The sequence below is a fragment of the Opisthorchis viverrini genome, assembly GCF_000715545.1.
Source record: "Opisthorchis viverrini unplaced genomic scaffold opera_v5_103, whole genome shotgun sequence".
Taxonomy (NCBI): domain Eukaryota; kingdom Metazoa; phylum Platyhelminthes; class Trematoda; order Opisthorchiida; family Opisthorchiidae; genus Opisthorchis; species Opisthorchis viverrini.
In genome coordinates, this window is record NW_008751758.1 from 1,152,519 (window position 1) to 1,169,837 (window position 17,319).

General features: G+C 43.7%; 2 protein-coding genes across 2 annotated transcripts in view; one reads left to right on the forward strand and one right to left on the reverse strand.

The window, feature by feature from the left end:
- Nucleotides 1-14,692, forward strand: part of T265_05441 (hypothetical protein) — a gene marked incomplete at both ends in the record, with an annotated part of 25,648 nt that extends 10,956 nt beyond the window's left edge. The window contains 5 exons of the mRNA XM_009170448.1: nt 892-1,291; nt 2,009-2,143; nt 9,783-10,198; nt 10,554-10,754; nt 14,042-14,692. Coding sequence (XP_009168712.1) covers nt 892-1,291; nt 2,009-2,143; nt 9,783-10,198; nt 10,554-10,754; nt 14,042-14,692 — 1,803 coding nt within the window. The remainder of the gene's footprint in view (nt 1-891; nt 1,292-2,008; nt 2,144-9,782; nt 10,199-10,553; nt 10,755-14,041) is intronic.
- T265_05442 (hypothetical protein) overlaps nt 1-17,319 on the reverse strand; it is a gene marked incomplete at both ends in the record, with an annotated part of 54,899 nt that overhangs the window by 720 nt on the left and 36,860 nt on the right. The gene's annotated exons all lie outside the window — the stretch shown is intronic.

A 17,319-nucleotide genomic window follows, 5' to 3' on the forward strand; every position in this document is an offset into this window, starting at 1 on the left:
GGCATTCGTTTATGGCAAAAAACTGATCATCGTCTGTCTATTCGTCGAATTGAGCATCTTTAATACGCGTTCGTCTCTTTACGGGAAGCTTGTCTGTTTTGCTATGTTTGCTACACACCGTGTAAGTTGGGTAGATATCGATAAGGAACAGAACGCCATTTATTGAATGTACCGGCCTGAATTACAGAAATGCTGACGACGGGTTACTTAGTTCACATTCACCTACTCCAATTTTGAAATTGCGACGGAATGACAATTCATTGATGATGGTAGCTTATACGGAAGATCATTATTACTATGTGACCGAGCCACATTTGTTATGCTGTTTAGTCATAGCTAGAGACTCGAGTCTTTTGGCTTCCATTTGCACGTTATGGACAGCTGGCTGTTTTCAGTCCCATCTGTCGGCGGTTGATGTGGTTTTTTCAACCCGTGCCACCGGGTTGAGTTGCTAGTCTACTTTAGATATCTGCGAGAATGTGATGTAATTTGGAGGGTGGGTCAGTTATTCACATCTGTGCATCATTCTATATCATTTATACTTGTGCCTTTTACGGGGGTATTCTGGCGCTAACATCCATCCTTTCATGTAATTGTTATGCTCCAAGGCTATCAGATTAGTGCAAAAACTGTTTAGACCAAAGCAATGTTTTGTTTAGTTTCTTATAGGGTGTGGTGTGTCTCGTTCAACTGATAGCGAATGCATTTTCACGGGCTTCGCTTTCAACTTATTTGTTTGGTGTGCGTCGAAATAGGGACTCTTGTAGGTTTTGGTCTCCATAATGTCTTTGGAGATCTTTCATCACGTGTTCTGACAACATTTGTTCAAACTTATGTTTACCCTTTTTTGATTCTTGAGATTCAGTATCGATATTTTCTTCCATCTCACAGTCGCCTCCATCTGGTTATATTCAAATTATGCCCCGTCCGGCTGGTGCGACTCCTGTGTCATTTACGTCGACACCTGGGCAGCAACAGCAGACTTTGAGTATCGTTCATTCCGAACCCCAAGGTACTCAAAACACCACATTATATACTGGCGCACAAGAACCAATGGTGCAGTCGGACGGGCGTCTTGTTGTCCCGTGTTCACAACCTACCAACACTCTGGCCTCATCGCAATTCCAATCCAATCTAGTAGTTACAAGTGGTCAATCTGCCGTCAAGATACAAGATGACCTTCGCCTAACCGAGGCGCAACTTAGTTCCGTTCAGAGTCTATTCCAAGGCGCGAATCGTGTATCCAGACCTGAGAAGGCCATGATCGTTTCTTTTATAGCGGGAGCACGGGGTGAGTCATCTCAACTTCCTTCATAGCTTCGAATCCATCTTATTTTGTCTGTGGGGAGTGATCGAACTTGTATGGCGTCACGAGCCCAATTCTTTTTCCAGTAATACCAGTCCGACTAGTGGTGTGATCTAGATCGATCTTTACTGGGATTACGTTAGTTTAGTGTGTTTTACGAAAGAGGCCGGGAGAGGTTTGTACACACTGTGCCTTAACGGAGCTCACGTGATCACACAGGAATGATATGAAGTCTGACCACCAGCATGTCACTACGTGATTCTCACGGGCTTTGAAGGGTTACCTTGTCCACACCTTATTGTTTAGCGCCCTAGTCTAATTGTTCAATAGATTATTCCCTTTGGGCTTATCCTGGGTTACGCGACACCTGCTACGTAACCTTCTAGCGGGTTCGACGTAAATAAGCAGTGGAGGAACGATCACTCAGATTGCTTGCTCGGTTCAAACTGTTTATGGTCAATCAGTATAACACTTTATTGACTCTCTTTGTTAACTTGTACCGATGGTTTGATTGTGTTCGCTGTTCTTCGTTCCAGAGCTCGGTTAGTGTGGGCCAACTGCCAATCGCTACTTCATGTGAATGCTGAACAGCTTTTTACCCTATGAATTTTGACACTGAATTACCACATCCCTTTTCGTTTTTTTTATGTCGCACTGCGAGAAATCCTCCTAAGTTACATGATCGCCTGTTTCTATTTACAGGAAATCCGCACCCGGAAACCGGGAACACCCTACGTATTCACCTCAGCGAGTACAGAGAGCGAGTGTTAAACCAAGCCACCGGCCAGTTAATGGATGTGGCTGCTGACACCTATCTGCACATGGACTATTCCACAGGTACCTGCGAGAAAGTGAAATATTATCGAAACGAACCACCTGATGTGTTGCTCCGTCTACCTGTCCAACCGACGCTACACTAGGCCAGCCTTGTTAATCTTCATAGTCCACGACGGCCTCGCACCACTGCAACGCTGATCTGTGATTTTTCTCTATTTCCTCAGTTTGATTACACTTTGTAACATGTCTTATGGTTCGACTGGTTCGCCCCTTACCTCAAAACCCTGTAAAACTGTTACTAGAAATGAGTCGACTGTTTTGCGAAACTTACATCATATTTACAGTGATTCCAAAACTGTCCGATGGTTTCTGCTTTCCTAATTCACAAGATGGCGAGTTTTCACTACTTCGAATCACAGAAAACACACGCCGATCCCGCCACAAAGTGTACATAACTCATGTGTGTGGGTCCGCCTCTTCTACATGTGTATAATGTACCTTATTTTCTAAGTTCTAGTTGTAAATATAAACCACTTTCTTTCCCACTGTATCCGTTTTTTTCTTGTGCTCTTTCATGGTCGTACACCAATGACCATTGTGATTCAGTGGGTTTGCGAATTATTCTTGAATGGGTTAGTGGGTGTTCAGAAAATATTAGAAATTACATCAAAGGATCGTCCAGTGCTCTTCTCGCAGGACTTGAATGTTCTCGTGTACAAGAAATACTGCTTTGGTTCAGTTGACGTGTTTTTCACAGAGCCTGTGAGATTCATTTTTTCGAATTTGTGGATTCAGTGGATATGGCCCTTCCGTGGTCTGCCGTAGCCCTATTCTGATTTCATTTGAATAGTTCAAGGCACAACATTCATAAATTGACATTGAAGCAACATGGGAACAAGTTATCTAGACAAAGCCTGCATACTGGGATACAAGTGCCTACTGGCAACCGTACCCGAGTTAACCAAATGATGGTACATTATTTCATTCTATGAGTACGATTTCTATAGAATTTGTTTAGGTGCGGACGGTTTTTTTTTTGCGAGTTCAGCTTCATCCAGCAAAACTGATTTGATCGATAGAACTATCCATTACTTATTCCGAAGTGAAGTTTCGGCAGTGCATAAATGCTTCTAGAGCTTTCTGAAATTATCCTTTCGTCGTCAATAGTCTACACGGATCTGCACGAGTGATCATGCTAACCATGCTAAGACACAGAAGAATGCAGCTACTAGTACTCGTTGAGGTCGTATCCAATGTTGACCACCCCCAAAATATCGTTCAGCTTTTAGTACTCTTTCGGTGCCTAACTGCCATGCCACCGGAAGGAAGCACGAGGGCTGGAATACTGCCAGGTTGCCTAAACCTAGACAGGGAGGCAGAGGTCTGGTTCGAACCATGGACCTTCCATTCAGTAAATTCGCGCTCTTGTAACCAAATGTTATCACCAAAATGGGTTACGTCGACAGATGTCACCCTTCCAACTAGCTTCTACAGGATGATGTAGAATTACTTGGAGGCGCCCACAGACGTATTCCAGTCACGGTGTGAATGACACTCGCGCACCAGAACCATCTTGAGGATCTAATGGTAAATCAATACACTTTTATGTCCTTAGCCAAACCTCTCCAGATATATGCACTCAATCATCTCCACTCCCTTTGACTCAATCTTTGGTGAATAGTAGGCTGCACTAGGAAACATTGAAGCCTAGTGCACGGTCCGCACTCCTGGTTAACAGTTGCCGATCAACGGTGTGGTCAGAGCTCATTGTATTCGACATGATACCCTTATTCCAGCACGAAACTGCTTTCCTCGGATTTGCAACTAAGCTGCGGATTTTGTGGGTTTGTTGTCAGTATATCACTCGAAGGTCTTCATTCATCTTCGACGTGACAGTATCCGAGAAAACTAGGCTGTTGAAGAGCTAATATATATGTAGATTTAAGGGAATACTGTCAGGTCATCCATTACCGGGTGGTTTCCGGTAACACTTCATGGCGCAGTGTTTGCTCGCGGCAGCACATTTGGTTTATCGCAAACCACCTACTTTTCTGCTGTGTATAATCGTCCAATTGTCTGACCACTACTGGCGGATAAATCCGATTCGGATCGCAATCAACCATATGTATAGTTTCAGAGCATATGTCGCTGTGGAACTTAACGTGAGAATGCTGTACCACGTGCAAACACCGCGGAGTAAAGCGGGGATAGTCCCATCATTGTACAGTCAAGCGAATACCAGCGCAAGTTTTGATTGCACCTCCTTGATTCTCTGCCACCAAGAAATGTGGTTCAATACAGTCCAAATGGTGGTCCATAATCCTCACCTGTGGACACAAGGCATGCGAAAGGTGATGAGGTAGCCCGTGTTACTCATGAGTCGCAACCACCTATTATACAGTTTAGTTTTGAAACGATTGTCACAGCGTCACCTATAGCACTGTTGTGGGCTTGGCATTCCGGATGATCAAGAATGTTAAGGTGGGTAAGATGTAATTTTTTATAACACAACAGAATATAATGAACTACGATGTAATACAAAAAGAACACTGGAACAAAAGTTATGATGCAATGCATCATGGGGTATCAATGAATACAGAAATACAGTCTCTCAACCTAAACACTTAGATGCCTTGTTGAAATGGGCTGTGGTACTCACCCGGACGATAGTAGATGCTATCTGAAACCCTGTTAGTAATGCTGATACAGCACTTCCGTAACGAGGAACCGTCTTCGGGGACACCAAACCTCCCAGTCTGTGGAAGTATTTACCCGGGCGGGAGAGGGGGCGTAAAGCGGAACAGTCTCCGGCGCCGACTGCTCTTGCTTAATAGAACTTCACCTCTGTAGATTTTTTCAACCGCATTTGTTGGCCTGTGGCATGTTTCATTCAGGCCGAAAACAATGCTCCAATTAATTATCCAAGGATCTTCCACCGGTGAAACTGTGATCAATGCTAGTACATTCTCACGGGGACAAATACGAACGAGTTGTGCTTTCGCTACCTAGTCTTACTCGAATAAAAGCCAAAAAATCGAATACCATATGTTAAATGATTAAATAGCATCAAATCATTAGCATCATTACTCATTGCTCAGCTGCTATGCCGTCCGAAGGAAGTACGAGGATTGAGATGCTGCCAGGTTGTCCAACCCTAGGTAGGAGCAGTCAAGATTCAAAGTTTTGGTTCGAATCACGAATCCTACTATCAGTAAACTTGCGCTTTAACTACTGAGATATCTGGAACCTTGATAGATATTGAGTGGTCGTACGTTAATTGTATGTTCATTTAATCTACAACACGCTGGATATTTTGGCCATACGAATCTGTCGATCAGATCAGTTTTTGTTAGCAAAAGCTCAGACTCCATTCTGAGCACATGCTTCCTTAACTAGAGATTCCACTGGATGTAGTTTCGTGCTTCGAGAAGTGTCCCTGAAGGGAATTTTCCTTTTTGTTGGTGCGGGAACACTGTTTCTCTAGCTGATTGTTTCCGAGTCGTTTCCTTACTGGTCACCGAAGGATTTGATGAGCAACATGTGGCACTCCAGAAAAAAACGGCTAGACGAAGGTGACCGATCAGAATTGATAAAGTAATGATGTTTCTCATTGAGACCTATTTGCGTTGGCACTAAGGACCCTAGCTGTATTAAGACACTACTAGTCCGGGGTCATTTACACTTTGAATCTTTTGGCCGTGTGGTGTGTTTGACTGTGTACGGATAATTTAACGAAAGCAACCCTGGTGAGGGTGTTCACAAAACTTCCAGTCTACGACTCCACAGACAGTAGACTGATCTATTTACCCATTGTTTGCCTATCCGTACTTTTGGTACAAGTAAACTGGATCTTACTGCGCTACGGCGGTTTGAGCATCCTTGTAACCTATTGTGAAACACGGGGTTTTCCATGCGTTACTCACAATGCTTCTCATACTAGATTGATCAATTGAAATAGGTCTGAATAATCGTTGGTTGTCCAGACTCGGGGGTTGGAACACCAACGGCAACCTGCATTTTAATAATTTGGACTGTTTTGGCCGTATTATGCCATACACCGCCAATTTTTGTTCAGGCTCTGAGTCAGTGCTTTTGGTGATGACCTTTCTGCCTAGGTCAAGATGGTCTAACAGCATCAGTACGTTTTGAATTGCAGTCGTTAATTGCACATCTACAAGTGACTTCACTGCACAATCGCTGATTCATGGTGACGTCAGCTCCATCTTTCTGCCTTCTGCATGCAGCACGGTCCGAAAATATGTCACTTCTGATATTCCTTTCTCTTTCGTACATTTGTCTTTCCTTTCCTCACCCGTATGTTTTCGCTAGTGTTTTTTTCGTTGGCCGATCCTCAATGACTGGTAGCTTCGTTTGCTACCCACTGTGTAACTGTGTAACTCGGTCAATACATCGTGGATGCTTGAAAACCGTACTTCCAACTCCGGCGTTTATCTGACAGTTTTCACTCTTTGAAACAAGTTGGACAGCAGTCCTGTAGCCTGCGTTCGGTTTCTGTTCTTGTGTGACGTCCACTTGAAACGAGCACCCAAACTTCCAGTACGGTTTTTGAGAAACAAATTTGCCTGTCGGTTTCCCCATGCTTCTGCGGATGTGTTGCTGAGCATTAGCTGACTGATCGTCTTGGGATGATACCAAATACGCACAGACAGTTATGAGCGCCTGCTGCAGTGATGTGGACAGAAACTGGTTTAGGGTATCACGAACATCCCAACCAACCGAAACTTGGGCTACATAGTGCTCTCTACATGCGAGCGAATCTCAGACAAATTAACCACATCGAAATCAGCCATAGGCGACGTGAATCAATTGCTACTTTTCGTTCGCTGTAGTACGTCTATTGGGATTCTGGTTCCTTGCTATTTTTTGTTACGATTTTTAAAGCGAACAAGCTGCACATTGTATGTTTTATGCAAACGTTTGCTGGAAAGCACATCTGACAGGAAACGTCTTCGAAGAATACCAAAATGTTTCCTTAATGGAAACCAAATTGTTTGAGAATTACCGGTGTAACATAGTGAACCCGTGGTTTTTGTGCCGTCTGTCTAAGCTCGAGTAAACGCTACACAACGGAGTAAAGCACGTCTAAGATGTACACAGAAATGACAAATAATTGCAGACCGACAAATATTGAGGGGGCGGTAAATCTAAATAGTGTTAACTCCGATGCTGTTGATCAGGTGGCGGTTGATGTGTTCTCAACGTACCAAGCTCGGTGACCAGACCAGTCGTCTGCACATCAATAGCCAATAAATAATTTTTCTGTGTTGGTTCATTCTATGTTTCATCTTCATTGACTCTACCCATATTACGATGATGGAATATTCGTAACAATTGTTCTAGGAACGTATTCCTTCCTAATCAACTGGCCAAGCATAGTCGATAAAGTTCTGCCAATGTGACAAGAAATTACTTCAACGGCGCTTATGTTATCATCTGTGCAAGGCGACAGTCGGCCAGTAAATATGACTGGGATTTCTCATTACGATGTTCCTTTTTGGGGAATTATTCAGCAATTTTCGAACGTAAAATGTTTCTTCGATTCTGAGGGTTTTGCAGGATTACAATGAAGGAAGATACCGTGCTGCCAAAACGGTCTCTCGGGGATTCCTGTGATGAAAACTGTGTGCTATTCCCCCGTGGTGATTCAACTTGAGGAAATTATCGTACCAAGCCTACCGGATTCTGCGTGAACTTATTGCATTTACCAGTGGATCTCAGTAAACTTAGTGCCATGTAACACTTTCGCAGGGAGTACGCCTCATCGACACGATCTTTCGCATTCTTAGAAACAATTATGATACGGCAAAAACTGTAACCTTTTTCAACATTTTTCTGCATGCCATGAAAAGATTCACATCATAATCGGACCTGTTCGCAAACGACTTTATTTTTCTCGTAGAAACTGAAGCATTCTGTGGTCCTAAAGAAATGCTTCGAATGATGCATTTTGATGAACGGAGACTACTTCGCATTGGCCCATAGATTTTTCAGCTGTAAGAAAAGTGGAAGGTCTTCGACATAGGGGATGCCATTTCAGCCCTTAGTGTTTCAACAAAAAGGATCTTTAGTTCACCTTTTCACTGTAGTTTTTCAGTTATTCATTAGGAGCTTGTTGCTTAGTTTTGATAACGTAGCCAGTCAGTAATCCGTCATCATGTCACGAAGAGACTGGACCTTACCGTGGTGTGACGGTTTGCGCACGTCAGCGATCCATTGAGCTATACTGGGGAGTGTCCCCGTGACACAGTCTCTCATGCCAGGTTGGTCAATGGTTAGAGCTCTGACGAACACAGTCCGCCGCTGGATGTGGATGTTTTATATCCGAATTTCTGCGATTTGGTGCACTGGACCGAGTGCGGTTATATTTTCTATTGCGGACATTCGATAAACCTGCTCGTGCATCTCACCGTAGGCTGGCAGGCGCTTAAGATGGCTTCATTCGATTGAATTTCTGCTTCATTTCTCCACTCTAACTCTGTACCTATTTTGTCTATGATTAAATGTTTGGGACTTGCTTATTCCTGTCTTTGACCATGCAGATAACCGGTTTTCTGCATCCTGGATCCTGGAACAACGGCTGATGACAGTATACAAAGCCGTGCGACTTCCCTGATTAGCGCTAGACTTATAGGTCTTGAAGTTGTCCGTCGTTTGTTTGCTGGCATAATCATCATCATTTAAAGCATCAATAACGAGAAAGCACCATATTCCTGAATCGTGAGCGACATGTGTATCAGGCTATAGTACTGCTTTGTCGTATGGCTAAAACATGACCTTTTCGGGCAGCGGGACTGAGATGTTATCGGGTCTTCGGCTACCGTTGTCTCAGAACCATAGTCGTTATAGGCTAGTGTCGGCGAATCGGTAACGAGGTGGTGTTCTGTTGTTCAAGGCGGACTTCCATCAAAGTATGTGTCCAGCACCAGGAGCTGCGTTGGGTAGGCTGCGCACGCCGAACCATCGTTTACCGAGGAGAATGCTATTTCCCATGCCCAACTTAGACTGACAGAAGCAGAAATGGCCAACCCTTGACCTGACAGAAACGTACGAAGGAGATTAAGGAACGTTTGGGTGCTGTCGGTCCCACTCGCCTTCCAGGATGGAGACCACGTGATCCCCTTTGCTCCTGATTGGAGACGCTTCAAGATATAGCTGCCAACCGGTGTCAGTGACACTCTTGTTGTCGCTTTCTCTCCAGATTGCCTGAACGATTGTTTTCAGGTGTACGAACCTGAAAATGTTTGCAATAGGCTAGCAATGAGTCCCTCCCCATTCCACCTTTATTCCTTTCTTCACAATGTGAATTTCCAATAAATAGTGACTGTACGGCAACGAAGCACCTGTGTTGAACACTGATGTTTTTCTGTCGATGATGATGGTGGACGGTAGAGTAGTCTCTCAACACTCAATCCCCTCTGCAGTCTTAGTTCTACAGAAAAATATCGTTCTTAGTGGGGCGTCACTATAACATGAAGGGGGCACTCAAGGGAATGAGTGACATGTTTTGTCTTATGTTTTCGAAATGTAACCGTTCTCCGCCTACCTACTGAAATAGTCTTTCTTTTTCTCATGGCTTTCTGGTTCATGCCATTTGTAGCGTGGTGCGTGGTTTATATATATTAACCTCTGCTGCTTAGAAAGTTTATATTTTCGTTTCAGGCTCAGCAATCAACACCAGATGGTTTTGTCGGTCCGTTGACCAGAGCCGAGTATGAGCAGTTGCATGTACGCACTGACAAACCTGACCTGTTAGCCGAGGTAAATGCCGAAGCAAACGAGCAGGCTGAATTCGAACGAACAGATGAACGTGAGGCAACTCAAGCTGCCCGCGAAGCTTGGGCACCTATTCAACCACCCTACATAGACGCACATTTCTCCATATGGTCTCTGTCTTCCGCAGTCAGTTATAGTCAGCTCTACCTGGGCGGCAAGATGCCTCCACCACCAAGTGCCCCTTGGGGTCAAAGGCTGCAGCGAGATTTCACTCTTGATGATTACGAGGAAGAAATGGACTACATGCGGGCTCGAGCAGAAGCTGAGTTAAAGTACGAGATTGGAGAACTTTCACCTGTGAGGTATGCGGTACACGTTCAGGTGAGCTTGCTGTACCTAGCTGATCCAGAAATGGCTAAATGACATTCTCAATGGGATATCATTTACTGATTTTTGAGTGAAATTTCTAACTTGGCAGCGATTAAATTTGGGGGTCTCAAAAATCCACCCATAGATATCGCCATTTTATTTTACTGCCGATTCGGTTTTGGTGTGCTTCGATAGACACTTAACGGACGTTGGGCCATGGTTTCTCAAAATGTGTTGCTCAAGTAACTTCACAAAATCTGTTATTGGTTGAAACCGGGTTTGACTGGTCCTGTTTTTAGGCGACAAATTACTAGGAGCTTTTTGAGTAGTGAAAACTATATGCCGCCTCGTGTTTCCTACCTTTCAGGTCGCTTCCACATATTCGGAGAGCTTAATGGTTTCTGCGATGGCCGAAGAATATCTGTGCATTGCTGGATACGTCAGCTGGTGTGATTTATCCGACCCCAGTTTAAACCAGCATCTTCAGCGGATGAATTCAGATCCACTGCTTGTTGGTTTACGGTACGATGTCAGCGATATCGAGGGCGACTACTTATTAGATTCTATGGTAAGGAATTTTTCCACTCGAATCTGCTTGGTCAGTTTCTTAAATTTCTTTGACACTGTGGATCATGAAATCACTGAGTAGATGATATTTGAGCGAAATGGTTTCCAATGTATTTAGTCCCTCCTCTGCCCTTAACAATCAACGTTTGTTCCGTTGATTCCTACCGTTTGACTTGCGTGACCTTTTTTGTCTCCTCGCAGGTTGATGATAATATTTCGGCCATAGAACATTTGGGACTGCCTTTCGATCTGGCAATCGGCCCTCATCAACTCCGTCACGCTTGTCACTTGGCCTACAAGCATCCGAGATTGAAGTTGGTTTTGAATCACTGTGGGCTCCCTCTGGAGTTCACTGCATCCAAACCCTGTATGAAACCTGAGTACCGTATTCATTCATTCTTCGTTTTAGACTGTCTTGTTATACTAAATTTGAAATTTTTTGGGTGCTAATACCAGGGGTAATTTCTTACCTAGTAATAAGACTCGAATTTCATAAAAGTATTTTTCTTTCTAGGGTTTAAGTTAGTCTACTCACCTGGGGATTTTCATTAAAATAAGTGAATTTATAGTGGTAGATGAACTCAAATATCAACTTACCCTGTGTATATTGTCTCTGATAGATTGTCTTTGTTGAGCTCTTATCCAATCCTTACCCTGTTCCTAAAGGTCCTGTGTTCTAAAACTGAAGGGATTTTTCTTGTGAGTTTAAAAGTTCCATCTACACAACTGACGTCGGAAGCCCTGAATCACTCGTGCGTTACACTCTTTATGAGCTTATCCATTCCAGCTATACTGGTTCTGGATTCCCTCTCTCTACGTTCACTGAAATAATGTGAATAAATTTCATAAAGGTATGGAATGTCGTGTTCTGGTTTGGGATTTCTAGCTGAAACATCTTCGCGTGGAGATTCGGATCACTGTTCGAATTCACCGGCAACAAAACAGTCGTAGTAAAATGGGGTATCAGCGTTGCGATTGCCAATTGTCTACTCGCATTCGCAAAGAATGTTCACAAGGTGAATCTGGCAGGAAGTAAATCAAGTAATCAGCTGCCCTGTTGAATGGCAATGGCCGTCCCACAATGCAGAGATCACTGTTAAGAGAGTTCACCTATCAGAAGAGGTTACGTTTGGAGCTTTGGAGCCTCGTTTGACAGTTGTGTCATTTCTAACAAAGAGCACTTATGATCATTCTTTTCAAGTGAGCCTGTTCAGACAGGGTCACTTTTGCACATTGCCGAGAACTAGTTCCCTTTTTTCTCGAGATTTCCGGGAAGGAGTAGGCTCTCCTGTCGCGTTGAGAATTAATTTTCACACAGAATGTTTTCATTTTTAATTCTTGTGCTGAAACCAGCCGATATCTTCAGCTGAGTAATCGACCTCACTCCATCGATTTAACCAATTGGCGTCATTCGCTGTTATAATCACTAGAATGTGGTTCCGAATTTTGAAAGATTCCTATTAGTCGCCGATTGTTATTGCTCAGGCCTGCAAAATTTGACAGTCTTAGCTCTAACATCTTCTCTGACTTACCTAGTAGCTACTGAAATGGCTTTATGCGTGAATGCTTTTTTCTGCTTGGTTCAATTCGGTGGTTCGAATATGTAATCTCAACTCGCCCAAACAGCTAACCATAGGCGTCGCAGCAAGCGGCCTGAATCCGCACAAAACGATAAACCACTTGGCGTAGCAAATACACTCTTTTCACTGGTAGATTTCATCATCATCATCATCATTGTCAGTTGTAATAACCGCGTACTCGTCGTACAGTGGTTTTAGCTGCCGCAGTTTTATTCACCGACGAACCTACTGAAACTTATTTTGAATTGGAGCTAAACTAAATTTCTCTAAATAGGTGAAAAGTTAGCGGTATTCAGTCCAATAATCCAGAGTGCGGTTGAACAAACAATCCCTCATGTGTTATGGTAAGATTCCCAGCGTTCGGTCATCTTCGTGATTAACTAGCACGTATAGGGAATACATAGTCACTTGGTTTTAAATGTAGTGCATTCTTTTTCCACAATTAAAATCACTGAAGAACCTCCGATGGGATGGTAACACGCTCCACATGTCCTGTTCATCAGATGTGTGGGTTTTGTTGCTGAGGAGAATTTCCCGGTCATAACCACATTCAGGTCTCGTAATGACACCGGTCTTAGTGAGCTTGGTGCTATCGACAAAGTGGTTCTAAAAATATGCAGGAAATTAGTACATAGCCTTTTAAAATAAGAAAGCTGAACTCTACATTTACACTACTCGTTCTTCGGGGAAATCTTTGGAAATGAAACACATCTACTAAGAGGACGGATTTGAAGGTACGAACTGCTTTTCATTGCGACCCATCCTCGAATGGGAAAAAACTCGAGCCGGAGAGGAGACGCGTTTTGGTTCAACAAATGGCTGGTTTAGTTCTCAAAAGAGTATATCGTGAAATGGAAAGTCTACGCCACTGAGCCGTTTTTTAGTTGATTCACATTCCCTGAGTTTCTCATGACCACTGCTGATACACTGATCCGCCACGATAATGAGATCTTTGGGAAGACTTGATTGGGCCGATAATTTGACCTTAGGTACGCAGTTGGCACCATTCGTCGGAACACTTAACTGTTTAAATACCTATTGAAGGACAAGTTGCAGCAAGGTGGGTTTACGATAATCATCATTGTTTTCGTCGCTGTATAGGCATTTGTCCTCGTACTAGCCTGTCTTACTTAGTTCAGCTAGATCAGCGATCCACTGGTACTTTTATAATATGTGTGACGTGAGCTGACGCTTATTTACAGGCCCACCACGTATGCTAATGTGTAAATGAAAGATGTGCAAGAGACCGAACATCTAGAATAGTCGAGTTAAATCACATAGGATTCTATCCAGACCCAATGAAGGTTGTCTAAAAATCTCTGGCTGCTATTGAAATTTTGTCATTCTAGTGCAGAAAGCACGCAATGTGTCACTCTCCTGCGAATCAACTCTCTTGATGAGGAAACACTTTGGAATCCTCGGAATGGGGTACTTTAACTCAGCCATAGCTTCTCTTTTCAGCATGGGCTGTTCCTTGGTATATGGAGTCATTTCTCAGCTAAGTAAGTAAATATAGTATTCAAGTAAATGTACATCACAAGAAATGAAAAATTGAACCGCAAGCTCGGCTTTGTTGCTGCAGCGTCCAAGTCAGCATATTCCCGTCGGAAAAAGTTGCATAATTGTAGAAAGCTACGGTTTTCTTTGCCCCCCTTCCGAAGTTTGTCGACCCCAAACCCAATATGTCGAGGTATAAATCATTATTCAGGCCCTTCACGCGCACTACTTGTTGGTGATCCATGTTCTATTTGGATATTTTTTGGATGACTATACTGTACTTGTCACGCTTCATATTCAATTAGATTGTCCCCACATCAGTATGTCCTTCCTGATACTCACCTACCTATTTTGGACAGCGTTCAATCTGGCCTCTTCCAGTTGGCGAGCCGACCTGGAATTTCTCAGCCGTTATCCAAATGTTTATTGTAAAGTCACGGGAGCTACTGGACGCGTGGTCAATCCATCAAAACCAGATGACTCGGCTGACGAGTGGTGCGCATTAGCTGCACTTTCTCATGCTGTCAGCTGCTTCGGCCCCGATCGTTGTATATTTGGTTCCGGATGGCCAATTTGTCGCCTAATGGGATCGGATCAGACAGGTTGGTCGGAACAGGGTATCCTAGCTCAGTCTCGTGAATGCGGTGAAGTGCCCGGAGAAGTGTCTGCAAAGCGGGCTCGTCGTTCTGTTCCGTTATCAGTGTTGAATATGTGGGAGGCTGCCAGACTGGTGGAGTATGCGATGGGAGATGCTGGTTACGGTGCAGTTGAAGACAAACACAAGGTGTTTGCCATGAACGCACGGTCTGTGTACAGCCTTACAATCCGTCCATATGGGTCATGCCCAAGACAAGCACGATAGTCAACTTGTATCGATCATTTAATCACTCGGATGATTGCATTTCTTTTTATACTGAACAGAGAGAAGATGAACACCGAAAACTGGAAGAACATCTGATATTTATACTGTCTTTTTTTTAGTTCAACGCAATTTTGGATACGGTTTAATTCTGACCTGTAGATCTTCTTGGGTTGCTGGGTTGTTTACTGCGCTTGAAGCGTTAGATTTGGGATGAGCAAATGTCAAGAGCGAAGGAAGTGAATGAAGCCACCACGGCCGGGCGACTTTGGTAACAAGGCCTTGGTATGTAAAGCCTCACCGTAAAAACTTGGTGCCACAAAGCGTGTTCATCACGGCATCGTGTGTAACACTCACAACTACGTTTTTTCGGTGTCATTTAACTAATGGGTTTGTACGTTTTATCCAAAACTGTGAAGTGGTGTCTTTCGTCACCTAACACTTGTTGGGCATTTCTACCGCCTGTAAGGAAATTCAGAATCCGACGATTTTAACAAGGCCTTCTGAACTTTCGTTCTCACGCAACGACGCAACGGATTGAACCCTCACAAAGCCAGACAGAAAGACAATTGACATCGCTTGACTTACTGTAATTTGGGTTCATTCAGCACCCAACCTGCTGATACTCGGTGGTTTGGAGCTCTCGGAAACTCTGACGGCTTCGGAAATATGTGCGTGCTTTTTCTACCTCGGGTGGAACGGAGTTCTTGATCCTGTCTACCTCCATCCACTCTGTTCAAAGAATGTAGATGAAATCCTTAGTTGGTGCGTGTCTAATTTCTCGCCTTTATCTGCGTTAAAGAACTTGGCCCTGTTGAGCCGGTAGTAATACCAGTTTTCAGAAAGGCTGCTTGTGGTGTGTTGCAGTCACAGAGGAATTAGCTTGATTTTTCCTCTCTTATTTTACGTCTTCACGAAGCCGCATGAAGACGAGATCCTGGAACTGTAGGCAGGATCCTGACCGGGTTGGAGTTATGTGGACCACATCCCCACACTCTGTATAAGCGCCCTACAATTTCAGTGCTTCTTCAAGATTGCTTTCGATTCTCTCTACCGGCTTGTTCTTTCGAACAGAATATCACGCGCGGTTGGTATCCTTACGCTGTGGGTGCATTCATTCGTTAGACCGTTGCGAACGCTACTGAACGGATTTAGTGAAATTTGGTTATCGAATCTTGTGTGTGGTTTGTACGAAAGATTGAAGATTTGATTCTAAATAATCTCATTTGAGGTCAGAAGATAATGGTTGTGAGCGATGTTTTCGATGAAACCTCATCAGACAGGTACATTAATAAATAACATGGTTGAGGGGATGATACGTCGGACCATATTGGTTAATACTTCGAATTAGCTAACCTCTAACTGGGTCTTGGAATTTCAGAGAGGAGTCATTGGTTGGTCAATGTAAAGTCAGCACTTTCATGGGTTTCTTTTGATTACAGAACGAAGAGTTAGGGCAGTGTTGCTACCATCCCGTCCGTTGTTTCGACAGTCTGTACGGATGACCCTGAGCGGTTTGGCTACACTCAAGAGTTCAATCCGAACGGTTGGGCTGGGTTGACTTGTTGGTTTTTATTGATCAGGTGGTTTGCAACCACGCTGGTCACGTGATCAATTTATCCTGTCCGAAATGCTAAGTCATTTTTTGAGGTAGATTTAGAGTTTTGCGACCCACATACCCATTTACACAACGTAGTTTCCGGTATACAGTCTCCAGAATAACAGTAAACGGTTTTCTTTTGACTTCGCACGCCTTTTAAGGGATGTCACTTAATTGAGCGAACGACTGACTATAGTTGAGGCTTAATCTAGCATTCCCACTCACTCGTCTGTGAATTGAAAGAATTACTTTAGCGATGCAGATTACCTTATTTCTGTTCATGGTTCGATACACAAACAGATGGATTATTGATAATCTCTCCATTCGGTCCCATTTTATCTAACATTTTTCATCAGTACGACTGAATATACTGTTTTGCACCATGCTACTGCAATCGATATGTTCATGATATTATTGTCTGTGTCTCCTTCAACCCAACTGACGTGATTCGCAAGTTTTAACTCGGCACCTTCCGCATTGCGTGTACAAAGCTAGTGTCATTTTCTGATGTGAACTTAGCCAGAAGGACAGACGGGACGCTGTGGAGAGATGTGCACCGTAGAAAAACTGGTTTGGTCATTGCACGAGCTCTCCCAAATTTATTGGCATCATATACAAGAGGATTCCTGTTAGTTTTCCGTCTAGCGTGGCTCACATCTTCGTTCACCGCTACCTGATGCACAACCATAGTGAAGGAGACGAACCCCTTAGGGCCTCTGAAACTGTCATACACCGACTAACAACTAATTTTTGGACAGTATTCAGTGCAATGCAACTAAGGATCCACTTCGCTAGTATCCGCTTGCTCAATACAAATCTGGAAGATGGACTGTCAGTCCATAGTTCTTCAGCGTCAATCCATTCCTTTGCCTGGGAGGGTCCTGCAAGCTTTGTGGGCTATATGATTCGGCATCTGTCCCAGAGAACAGCAGAATATTTACGGTCCTGATTTTGAACCGAAGACGCTCTATACCTAATTAGGGCGATTGCAATGGGTGTATATAACATACATGTATTTCAAACTTGCCAA